Source organism: Phragmites australis, chromosome 12 (assembly GCF_958298935.1).
Source record: "Phragmites australis chromosome 12, lpPhrAust1.1, whole genome shotgun sequence".
Classification (NCBI taxonomy): Eukaryota; Viridiplantae; Streptophyta; class Magnoliopsida; order Poales; family Poaceae; genus Phragmites; species Phragmites australis.
In genome coordinates, this window is record NC_084932.1 from 13787163 (window position 1) to 13799772 (window position 12610).

At 36.2% G+C, this 12610-nt stretch overlaps 1 protein-coding gene across 1 annotated transcript; it reads left to right on the top strand.

Moving 5' to 3' along the window:
- Nucleotides 1-11160: 11160 nt before the first annotated feature.
- On the top strand, nt 11161-12056 carry LOC133886159 (probable O-methyltransferase 2). Its single transcript, XM_062325896.1, has one exon. The coding sequence runs from the start codon at nt 11238-11240 to the stop codon at nt 12039-12041; it is 804 nt and encodes a 267-aa protein (XP_062181880.1). The 5' UTR covers nt 11161-11237; the 3' UTR covers nt 12042-12056.
- The last annotated feature ends 554 nt before the right edge of the window (nt 12057-12610 follow it).

Here is a 12610-nt window from a genome sequence, read left to right on the forward strand (position 1 = left end):
ATTTCATCATTGGGTCGAATAAAATCATTTTTTTGGCTATTCTTTTAAGTTATGTTATTTTCAGTGCAATTCACATTATGCTTTTCTTCTTAATTATGTTTTATGTTGTAAATTAATATTTATTGCCCAATATCATGATGCTAGTTGCCCAATATTATCATGTGATTAGGACTTTTGAGCTCTAATGTTTCATGTGCATTTTCTCATTATTAATGTTGTTTTATTATGCACTGCCTAAGTTGATAATTTCCCAGAGAGATGTATTGTTTTATACATCCTTGACTAATGAATATTGCCCAAATAATGATGATCTGACTTATATAATTTTGAGTAATGTTTAGTAGCCCAAATGATGTAATTATTTTATGATAATTAAGGAGTGCTCAAATTAAGCTAATGTTGGTTGACTTTAAGTAATATTTTTTGACCTATCATGATTAAGTTTGTCTCAAGTCAAAATGAAACCAACGGGAAATTTTGATTTGGGACTATGACTAAGTTTTGGGCATCAATGTCCTTAATGTTGACCTTTCATAGTTGTATTCCAAGCAAAGTTGTTTATAACCATGAATTGTCAAAATTTTATTGCCCACTAATGAATTTATGTCCCTAGTCCATGCATATTTAATGGACACAATTTTGGGTATAAGATTCAGACTGACCTTTTGGATATTTCTCAGCCAGGACACGGATAATGCTTATGTGCCTTTTGGGGATAAGCTAAGATGAGATTAATTATTATGATTGTTCTGAGATATTTAATTAGCTCCTTTGATGTTGTCTAGATTTTTTATTATGCTTTAAGTTTTCCCTAAATTATGATATTAGTTTTCCCCTCCTTATTTGTTTAGTTCAATGTTTATCTGTTTCATGTTAATTAAGGTATTGTTTTAATATTCACGCTTCCGCATTTAAGTAATTAATGTTTAATGTTTAGTAATTATGACCATGTAATGATGATTAGACTTGTCTCCGACCAATATGTTATGGTTTGAGACTCAATATGCTTATGATTAATTGACTCATGGCTATATATTGACCAACGTCATTACGGTCATGTATCATTTAATTCATTAAGTTATTGAGTCATCGTCTCAAGTATTTATGTGACCATGACTGTTATGATTAAGTCATCTTTGATTAAGATGGAACTAACAAGAAGTCTTAATTAAAGATTTAATGATGTTTGGAGATTATATTGTGGCACATAATTACATTCTGACCAACGTTGATTGTAATCATGTGTCATTCCCATAGTTTCTTTAATCGAAATGGAACCAATAAGAAGTTTTGGTTAGAGATTTGATGTTGATTTAAGAATTATGTTTTATGGCTCATGGTTACGTACTGACTAACGTTGTTTGTGATCATTAGCTATATCCATTAGTGAATTAGTTATTCTTCATTTTTTTTTTGCCAAAAGGTGATGCGAAGTTGGACTGTGGATTCTTTCCTCATGTTAAGTACATTTTTGTTTCTACCCAACAGTGTTGCGAATTGGAATTGTTAAGTTTTATCATTAGCATGTTATTAATCTGATTAGCAAAGGGTTAATTTCATGACAGATAATTATTCATAGACTTTGTAGATATTAAAGTAATGATCAGTGATATGTCCCTATTATCAATTCAGCCATATAAGTTCTTTGACTGTTCCTAGTACCTTAATAAAGGAATAAGGTAACATATTATGGTTACAAATTAATCATTCTTGAGGTTATGCATATTGATTATGCATACAAATATAATGGTAATGATTAGCTCTCATTAGAGAAGCCATTAATGATTAAGGCATTGATGTAAATTCCATAAAATTGTAGTTTGCTAAAGACTAGTGGGAGCAAATCAAGTAAATGTCCCTTATGATCATAAAATTTAGGATCTGTGAGAGCAATCCTCCGTTTAAATTATAATTATCTGGCAATAAGAAAAAGCATTATAAAATTCATAAAAAGTTTTTATCAATACACTGATCATAAGAGTGCTAAAAGAATAATGAGCTTGGACTTAGAATTATTAGAGCCTTTTTAATTCACTTTATTACATCATTCTTTTCTGTGACAATAAAGAAGAATGAGAAGTGAAATATGATTGTGCTCTGAATTAGTGCATTCATAAGGAAAGTTGGCAATATACTAAGATAAATGACTATATTTATGCTGCCAACATTACCTTAGAAATATAAATATTTTAAAGTGAAGTCTCAGAGAGGGATGGGAGGCTAATGTTTGGATCTATTGAAGTTTTCCATCAATCCTAAATTATGCTTTAACCATCTATCCAAATAATGTAGTTTATGTCCCCATTACGAGACATCACTTTCTTGTGTTTATCAACGTTAGAATCTTACAAATTATTTGAGAGCATTAAGCATGTTGCCAACTCTATTGACTTCCCTTCGAGTTCATCAAAATTGTGGCATTGATGCTTATGCCACATTTGAGGGGGAGAATGAAACGTCTCATCAAGAAATAAAGTACTTCATTATGTGAGATATAAACCCCAAGAACAAATTTCTTACTCATTAAGTATATGAAAGGATTGAAGATAATTGCACATACATTTAGTTGGTATCCCAGAAATAAGTTACATTTCTAGTGGGATTGTCAAACTTGCTACTATTATTTTTCCTAAGCCATATCTTTGGTTTGTAGAGTTATCGATTCTAGAGGGAGCTCTGAGGCAGGGTAAACTATATTTAAGGACAATCAGGGCTATATTCCAATACCGAAAGTCCGAGAGACCCTAAACCCTTCGTCTCCAAAAGTTTTTCCTCCGAATTCTAGAGTTTATGAATAATGTGAGCCTCACGTATAGATACCTTAAGTTTTAACCTTAAGACTACATTAAGATCAGTGGGAGTAAGTTTAACCTCTTAGCTTTTCATATAGACGATGTCTTCTTGACTATCAATAATAGGGATATTAATGTTTAAGACCTGAATATTCCTTATCTTCTACTATTAAGATTCTCTTGGTAATGCCTCTCATGTTTTGACTATTAAGATTCACCAAGATAGGTCCAATATTAAAGGAGTTTACTCTGATTATTGAGGGCAATAATTTTTTTCTTACGATATCTCTATCATGAATATTATGTATACTTAATATTAATATGTGCCCTCATTAATTGATGTAACTAAGACACTTGCCAGATATTGATCCAGAACTGAACTATTAGAAAACTACTAAAGACAACTCTGTGTTATACGCATGGTGCTAATGATTACATGCTCACATATGAGAAGTCTCATAATCATAAAGTTGTGCGTCATTCAGATGTAAATTGTGCAAGGTGTGTTGATATTGAAAAATCCACATCAAGTCAAATCTTCACTCTTGCAGGAGGAGTCATATTGTGTAATGACTTTAACCAATCTTTTAAGGTATCATTAATGATACAAGATGACTTGTGGCATGTTATAAAGCTGCTGGATAATAAGAAATCCACATTACGCTATTGTGGTTTAAAAATAAGAAAATTTTCTTTTGACTTAAGATTCTATCCTAGAGCTTATTATGTCAAAGTGCAGTTTTGCTTCAAGTAACAACATATCAAGTGTGTTGCCAAACACATGACATTGTGAAAGATGAATCCATAATCAAATTATTGATGTTCAACCTATAATAATTAAGTACCATGTTTAATATATAAGTTTATGTATCATGTTTAGTTTAATGATTCCCTGTTAAAGGCTTGTCTCAAAGTTAGTGCCGGCATAAGACACGTCTAGGACAAATTGAGATCTCAAACTTTGATTCTGGAAACAAGAAAGTTTGCTTTTCATTTTAAAAAAAGTGCACATGATGACAGTGAAAGCAAACTGCACATTTAGGAGCATAAGAGTATGAGCCATCTCCCAATAAGTATAAGTATACATTCTATCGAAATAGAATAATACACTGTAGGTTAGGTGGTTCAGTGGTGACTTTACCAACTGCTACAACACGTTACCTTGGTGTGTTGTTCTGTTGAGTGTGGACTTAAGTTTTTTAGTCTTTCGATTAGGTGGGAGAATGTTAGTTGTGATCTCTGCTAATTGCCACCCACAAGAATGGGGCCACGGTTGACTGAGAGAGTGGCTGTGATCGGTCAGCCAAAAATTGACTCAACGGCTTGGTCCCAGGTTGCACGAGCCTATAAGAAAGGGTCCTGATGCTACAGAAAAATAATTGGTTTTTGAGTTAGTGCGTTCAAGTTAGCTAGCCCTAACTAAACCCTACCGATCAAGGGGTGGCTCAGAATGACTTGAAGGCCAAGCTGATCGCCTACTATTTGTGTCGGTGTCCTCCCTGTCCATGGCACTACAAGAAGGAGAAGCTCGACAATGATCCCACACCGACAATGCACGCCTACATCAAGCAGACACGAGGTCTTCGCGGCCCATCAGAGCATCTTCCAATTAGGTCAATAATGATTTCTAGGTGTTCATGTTCATTAGGATAATTAAGATCCTATTGGTTTAAGCTCTAAGAGTCTAACAAGAATGACTCATTTTGAAGAAAGAGAGAATGATGAAGAATAGTTGACTAAGTTCTTGTTAGAGAGTTTGTTGTTCTGTTTGTCAATTTGCTGAAATTGTGTGTGCATTTCAAAGGGTTTCGAAGCATACAAGTTTATTGTATACTTTCCAATGGATTATAAGGCATGTGATTTGAAGGTTCCTGCCAAGAGTTACAATGATTTCATTGGATGTTGTGCATGCTATCATGGCAACGCATGAGAATTGCTAACATGGAGAGCCTGAAGCTTACAAGGCATTATTGGAGGACATCCAGCTGTTCTATGGGTTTCCAAATATTTAGGAGACTTTCTTTTCATGATTGACATGTATTCAAGTTATTCCTAACATGGAGTTTGAATATTAGGAAAGTTTGAATTCAATTCGGATTGATCTCATCACAGTTAACAGGATTGGATTAGAAAGCTCATATCTCCCATATATGGAATCTGTTTCATATCAGTGAGTACCCGTTGGAAAGTTATTTGATGGTCCACATAATGGATATAGTCCTAGCCTTTGTTTCCTTATAGTTGCACTGCAATATCAAAGACAAACCAATGACAACAAGTTTAGTCTTTGTTTATTCAAGTAGGTTTTAGATGAGAGATGGTAGTATCCGGGTTTGTAAAAATCTAAGATGTTACAATTGGTATCAGAGCCAATCTTTAGTTCTTAGGGTAGTTAATTGATAACTTAGGTAAACCATCATTAGAATTTGACATTGTTTTAACAAATTTAAATTGTTGACGCACTTTTGCACAATAGTATTAGTTACATAGGCATGCATTGCATTTTCATTTCTGCTAAATATATTTGCTTCTTCTATGCTTATTTTAGATATGATAACATGTTGTTGATCACATCCTTGTTAATATTTTTTTTTTGGGTAGAGCTATGCAGGTGAGAACGAGTGCTCGAATGGCTGGTCGTAGAGGTCTCATTGGCGATCGCAATGGAGGTCGAGGTAGTGGCCATGCTTGAGGCCGTACCAGCCAAGAGGTGGAACCAAAACAAGTAGTGTAAGAGAATTAGGAGGGTGAAGAGCTTGTGGATCACTCAGTTACGGAGGTTGAAGCCGCTAAAGCTGCCCAGTAGCTCCTACAGTTCAAAGGATGACGTACCCAAGATGGATCTCTATGTGATTAGACATGTATGATGGTCGGGGACTCCAACAGATGCTGCAGACTAGCTGCACAAGATACAGAAGATCATGAATCGGTGTCAAATGATGCCAGAGGAGAAGGTTGAGTTTGCACCGCATTGACTATTAGGTTAGGCAGATATCTGGTGGGATGTAGTTCTTCAGGAATGGACCCTTGGTTGTGGTGACATTATTGGGAGGTCTTGCTACATCAATTCATGGCTAAGTACTATCCAATCTCTTTCAGGGATAAGATGAATGATGTTCTAAAGCATATCCAACATGGGAGCAAGACGGCAGATGAGTATGAGAGGGAGTTCAGCAATATTATTTGTTTCATGCATAGTTTGGGGTGTGATGAACGTGAGAAGGCTACGAATCTTTAGAGGACTTAATGCATGCTACAGAGAGGTGATGGGAGAAACCCACCCACATCTTATCTTACAACAGTTGATGAGACTAGAGGAATGGAGTTGGAGATTGAACTTACTGCAGAGCAGCAGAAACGTATTGGGAGTATCAGTGTCCCAAGTAGTGACCAGAAGACATTACCTATATGGAGAGTCTTATTACACCTTCATCGATCATAAGAGTTTGAAATAAATTTTCACCTCGAAGGATCTCAATTTGAGGTAGGGAAGATGGTTGAAATTGATCAAGGATTATGACCTCAATATCCAATACATGCTAGGTAAAACCAACATGGTGGCTGATGCTTTGTGCCGCAAGGTTGTTCCCCCCTACCTTGAGTTGTTTGATAACAGAATATGAATTGATGGATATTTTATTTTGATATGCTGGATTGATAGAAGCATAGACACGGATCATTGTTGAGTCTACCATACTTGAGCATGTGTTGCAAGCACAACATGATCGATTATTGCAAGAGGTGAAAACGCATATTGGAGAAGAGAAAGTTGGAGATTTCACTTTGGATGCTTCAGGAGCAGTGTGGTTTCATGGTCATCTTTGTGTGCCACAAAAAATAACCCAGGTCAAGGAGGATATACTTCGAGAGGCGCATCACATGATTTATGTGTTCATGTTCCATTTTCGATTCCTTCACAATTTGTGTGTTCATGCGATTTCCTAATTATAGATTTCATAATGTTCTTGTTAAATGATTCATATTCATGGTGTAGTTTCTTTCATATCATTAATGTGATATGGATTATTCCAATCCATGGATGCACAATTTGGTTCTTATATTTATTTTTCTGTGAGCAACTGATGTCCCCTCTTGCTCGACTTCACTAGTAAATGCTAAAGATGCATTGAGATGTTGTCCATTTCAAACAAAAACTACTATTTCAAAAGTTTTTTCACAAGAAGAACATTTTTCCTCCCGATATGGTTTTCTAACGATTCCTTTTGTTTTATATGTTCTTCCAGTTCTATATTATACTTGCTGAGTATTTTACCAAATGATCGTTGCATAGATGGAAGGGACTAGCATCACGTTTTAGCACATTATATGAATGCTTAGTCTTCTTAATAATGCATTAGAACTATAACTGCTAATTTGGTCGGTTAAACAACTTAGGATTAAGTTGGTCATTTATATCGGTCCATCAGTTGTATCGGATCCTAGGCATGGGTTGTGATGCCTTCTTTTCTTAACAATATTATGCCTGTGGAAAAATGTGTGTTGTTGATTGTCTATGAAAGAGACAGTTACAAGGGAAACTCTACTAAAATTTCTAATAATTTCTGAACTTAGTAGGTTTTAGATTTCAACCATTAGATCTTGATTTATACTCAAGTTGTATTCAAATGGTTGTATGTGTAGGCTCTAGAGAAGGAGAGACAGAGTAAATGTCTAGGCCCGCCGGCCAAATCAATAGGAAATGCTTGTCAAGTTCTGTTATTTAAGGCTTTTGAAAAACTATGGTATCCTCCATAAACTGCCAACATACTACACACATAAACAAACCCTTAAATGCTAACTTTGTTGTTACTATAATTTCTTTTGTATATCATTAATCTAATGTCATCCGTTGTGCACTTAGGATCATGGTTAGACATGTAAGTTAGAAAAATTATTAAACAAAAGATTTTAAAAAAAACTTACAACACCTAGATATCTACGATGGGCTTATACCACAACACATATTGCACCGTACTAAGAGATATCCCATTTCTATTGTTATCGGCATCAACCATTATATACTTTCTTCTATTTAGATTATAGATTTATTAGGGCAATTGTTCTACTCCTTTTTTAGAGTGATGTACTGGAAAAATTTGTATATCTGAACACTAGCTTGGTTGATTTTTTTTTTGTATGATCTCTTAACATTAGCTTTCAGTGCCTTGTTTTTCTTATATAGCACCGAACATAACCGAACAATTAATTTTAACTACACACCAATCACATCATCTTGCGACAAGGTTTGTTGTTCCAGACGCCAAGAATATTCTCATTCCTACAATTTATTTTGATGCTGACCTAATCACCTCACATTCCACACTCTCCTATAGTTTAGTGACTCATTTCTATGCTACATACTCAACCAACTTGTGGTCCATGATATCCACCATAAACTCCTAACATATTGCAGACACAAACTGACCATTAAATGCTAACTTTGCAGTTACTGTAATTTCTTTTGTATATCATTAATCTAAGGCCATCCATAGTGCATTGACTGTTCATTCGTACTACTGATGACATCATTGCTGACGTCACTGTTACCGTTTGTCTATATGCAGCATATTGCTATGCACACCCGACAGTTCTATACAAAGTTATGTTTTGGGTTGAATGTTGATACGCCCATCCAGCTTGTGTACCAGAAACTTTGTGTTTTGTTCTTTTTTGGCTAATTTTGCTTCATGAACCTAGGAATTTTTTTGACATGGCTTCTTCAAAGTATGATATTCTGCTCTTAGATTAAGACATAAGGTTTTCTTTATGGCAAGTCATGATGCGAGCAGTTTTGGTGTGTACTGATTTGGATGATGCGCTTGATAGCTTCGACAAAAAGGATGGTTCGATGAAGAAAAGAGAAACGATTGCAAGGCTTTGTCCCAAATTCATTTTCATCTATCAAATAGTATTTTGTATGAGGTTTTACAGAAGAAAACTACTGCTACTTTATGGCTAGCTCTGGATTCGATATATATGTCCATGGATCTTACTAGCAATAAACACCTAAAGATGAAGTTATTCATGTAAAAATTACAAGAAGCTGGTTCAATGTTGAATAATCCTTCGGTCTTCAAGGAGATCTTTGCTATCCTACAGTCTTTGGAGGTAAAATATGATGATGATGACTTGAGTGTTATTCTTTTGTGCTCATTGCCTAGTTCCTTTGCAAACTTCAGAGATACCATACTAAACAATCATGATACTCTAACCCTGAAAGAAGTTTACAATGTCTTGCATGCCAAGGAAAAGATGAACACAACTGAGTAATAATTAAGTTTAACTACAACTCAGTTATAACATCTTACGGCAAGGTTTGTTGTGACGGACGCCCAAAATAGTTCCATTCCTGCAATTTGTTTTGATACTGACCTAATCACCCTGCGTATCACACTTTCCTATAGTTTAGTTACTAATTTCTATACTACTTAGGACCTTTGTGTTTTAGCTCGGGATTCTGAAAAGCAGCTTGTAGACTCCGGATTGTAAAAAGCTAGAATGTAAAAAGCTAGATTATGAAAAAAATTCAGATTATGGATTCTAAAAAACTTTGATATACAGTTTAGTAAAATGGACTTCCACAATCTGTGAAAAGTTGAGTGAACCCAGCCTCTTAGATTTTCACAATCCAACAAGTGAATTATAAAATGCTATGGCAAGAAGCTATCTGCTTGTTTCAGCTTCAGATTGTAAAAGCTGGAAGTCACAATCCGAAGCCGAAACAAACAGGCGCTTACTCATGTGATCCATGATATCCTCCATAAACTCCCAACATACTGCATGTATAAATAAACGTTTAAATGCTAACTTTGTATTTACTATAATTTATTTTGTATATCATTAATCTAAGGTCATCCATAGTACACTAACTATTCATCCGTACAACTATTGTTGTCATTATTGTCATTAGCATTATTGTTCATTTGTGTAACGGTTGATGACATCACTGACGTCAGTGATACTGTTCATCAGTATATAGCATATTGCTACGTGCACCCAGCAATTCTACGAAGAGTTATGTTTTCAGCTGAATTATGCTACGCGCACCAAACTTATGTACCAGAAACTTTGTGCTTTGTTCTTTTTTGGCTGATTTTGCTTCATGCACCCAGTAATTTCTTTGACATGGCTTTTTTGAAGTATGATATTCTGCTGGTAGATCGAGACAAAAAAATTTCTTTATGACAAGTTAAGATGTGGATATTTTTAGCGCATACTGATCTCGATGATGCGCTTGATGACTTCGGCAAAAAGGATCAAAGGTCTTGGTCCAATGAAGAAAAGAGAACTGATCCTAAGGCTTACTCTAACCCTGAAAAAAGTTTACAAGGCCTTGCATGCCAAGGAAAAGATGAACACAACCAAGTAATAATTAAGTTTAACTGCAACCCAGTCATAGCATCTTGCGACAAGGTTTGCTATGCAAGACGCCCAAATTAGTCCCATTCCTGTAATTTGTTTGGATACTGACCTAATCACCTCGTGTACCCCGCTTTCCTATAGTTTAGTTACCCATTTTTATGCTACTTACTGAAGCAACTTGTAGTCCACGTTATCCTCCATGAACTCCTAACATACTGCACACACAAAACATACCCTTAAATGTTAATTTTATGGTAACTGTAATTTCTTTTGTATATCATTAATCTAGGGTCATCCATAGTGCACATATTATCATGGTCAGCCATGTAAGTTAGAAAATTATTTAATAAAATTATTTAAAAACATTCTTACAACACCTAGATATCTACAATGGGTTTATATAATGAAATGACTTCCTAAAAGAGGTGCTTAATTACAATGTAAATGAAGTACTATTGTTTAATATCAGCATGAATTTATACTTAATTACTTACGAATGCACACTGTATTTACCATTGGCAATTATGCATACCACAATGCATACTGCGCCGTACTAGCAGATATCCCTTTTATGTGGTTGTCGGCATCAACCACTATATACATGCTTCTATTTAGAATTTAGATTTATTAGGGCAATTGTTTGGCTCCTTTTTTTTCTTAAAGTGATGTACTGGAAAAATTGTATATCTGAACACTAGGTCTATTGATTGTTTTTGTAACCACTAATGGATCTCTGAACATTAAGTTTCTGTGCTTTGGTTTTCTTACATAACACTGAACACAACCGAGTAATTCAGTTCAACTACACCCCTGTCACAGCATCTCGCGATAATGTTGTGCCCGACACCCAAAATACCCTATTCCTGCAATTTATTTTGATGTTGACTTAATCACCTCGTGTTCCACGCTTTCGAATAGTTCAACTTGTGGTCCATGAGAGGCCAGCAGTGCCTCACAGTCAAATATAGCTGCTTTGCACAGAAACAGCAGGCCGATGCACCCTATTTAAACCCTTGCGAGGCACTAACAAATCAAAAACATCACAGCACAATAGCTGAGAAAGATACAGAGAGACAAACCACAATGGCGGCCGAGTCTCAGACCATCGTTGTTCCCACTGATGCTGAGCTGCTGCAGGCTCAAGCTGACCTTTGGCGCCACAGCCTCTACTACCTCACCTCCATGGCACTCAAGTGCGCCGTCGAGCTTCACATCCCAACTGCCATCCATAATCTTGGAGGGGCTACATCGCTTCCCGACCTGATAACCGCGCTGTCCCTCCCCCCAGCCAAGCTTCCATTCCTCCGCCGCATAATGCGGTTGCTGGTCACATCGGGCATCTTCGCGTCTGACAGCAATGCCGAGGTAGAGACCTTCCGCCTCAATCCACTCTCTTGGCTCCTGGTGGAAGGTGTGGAAGCGGAAGACCACACCTACCAGAAATACTTCGTGCTCGGCACGGTCTCACGGCATTATGTTGAGGCGGGGTTGTCTCTGGCTGACTGGTTCAAGAAGGATTTGGCGCCACCAGTGCCGTCGCCATTCGAGGATTTACACGGTGTGCCACTCTTTCACGAGAATACGCCGCTCCTGGACAAGGAACTTGATAGGATTGTCAATGAAGGTCTGGCAGCACACGACAATTTGGCAATTGGAACAATAATTCGGGAGTGCCATGATCTTTTCAAGGGGCTGCAATCACTGACTGACTGCTGTGGTGATGGCACGACTGTGAGTGCTATCATGAAGGCGTTCCCTCACATCAAGTGCACTGTGCTGGACATTCCAAAGGTTATTAAGACCACACCAGCTGATGCCGTTAACTATGGCGCGGGGGACATGTTCAAGTTTGTCCCACCTGCTCAAGCTGTGATGCTCAAGGTATGAATTGGGTAAAAACAATGGCTATTACTCTCACATGCTTCATTACAAATGAAAATAAGAACTCCTAAAAGCTAGAGGAACTAGGACTCTGATTGTTCTGACACGGTCACATATAGACTCATCTTTTGTGTAAATCTTTACATACTCAATTATGCATTGTTAAATTTATAGAATTAATTATTAAATTTATAGAATAATTGAGTATGTAAATCTTTACATACTCAATTATGCGCTGTAGGTGAGAGGTACTAGTCATGGTCAAGCTTCTTTCTATGGACTTCAATCCAGGGAATGAAATATAGAATTAGTATATATCCAATTGTAAAGAGATAGATAAAAATAGAGATAGCTATGTGTTGTCATTACAAGTGGCATTGAACAATGTCTATTTTGTAGAAGCTTATTTGAATGTGGTTGTGGAAACCTTCTGAGCCATGCTAGGGCTGTTAAGTTTCCCATTCGAGACAAAAAAAAAATACATAAAATAATAATAGACAAAGTAAAAAAAACCCATAAAAGACATCATTGAACTAGGCTAGAAGCTCCTTGAAGAGGAAATTTGTAGACTGTTG

What these genes read in the sequence shown, in the direction of transcription:
- LOC133886159 (XM_062325896.1), top strand. Translation starts at nt 11,238, where the DNA reads ATGGCGGCCGAGTCTCAGACCATCGTTGTTCCCACTGATGCTGAGCTG.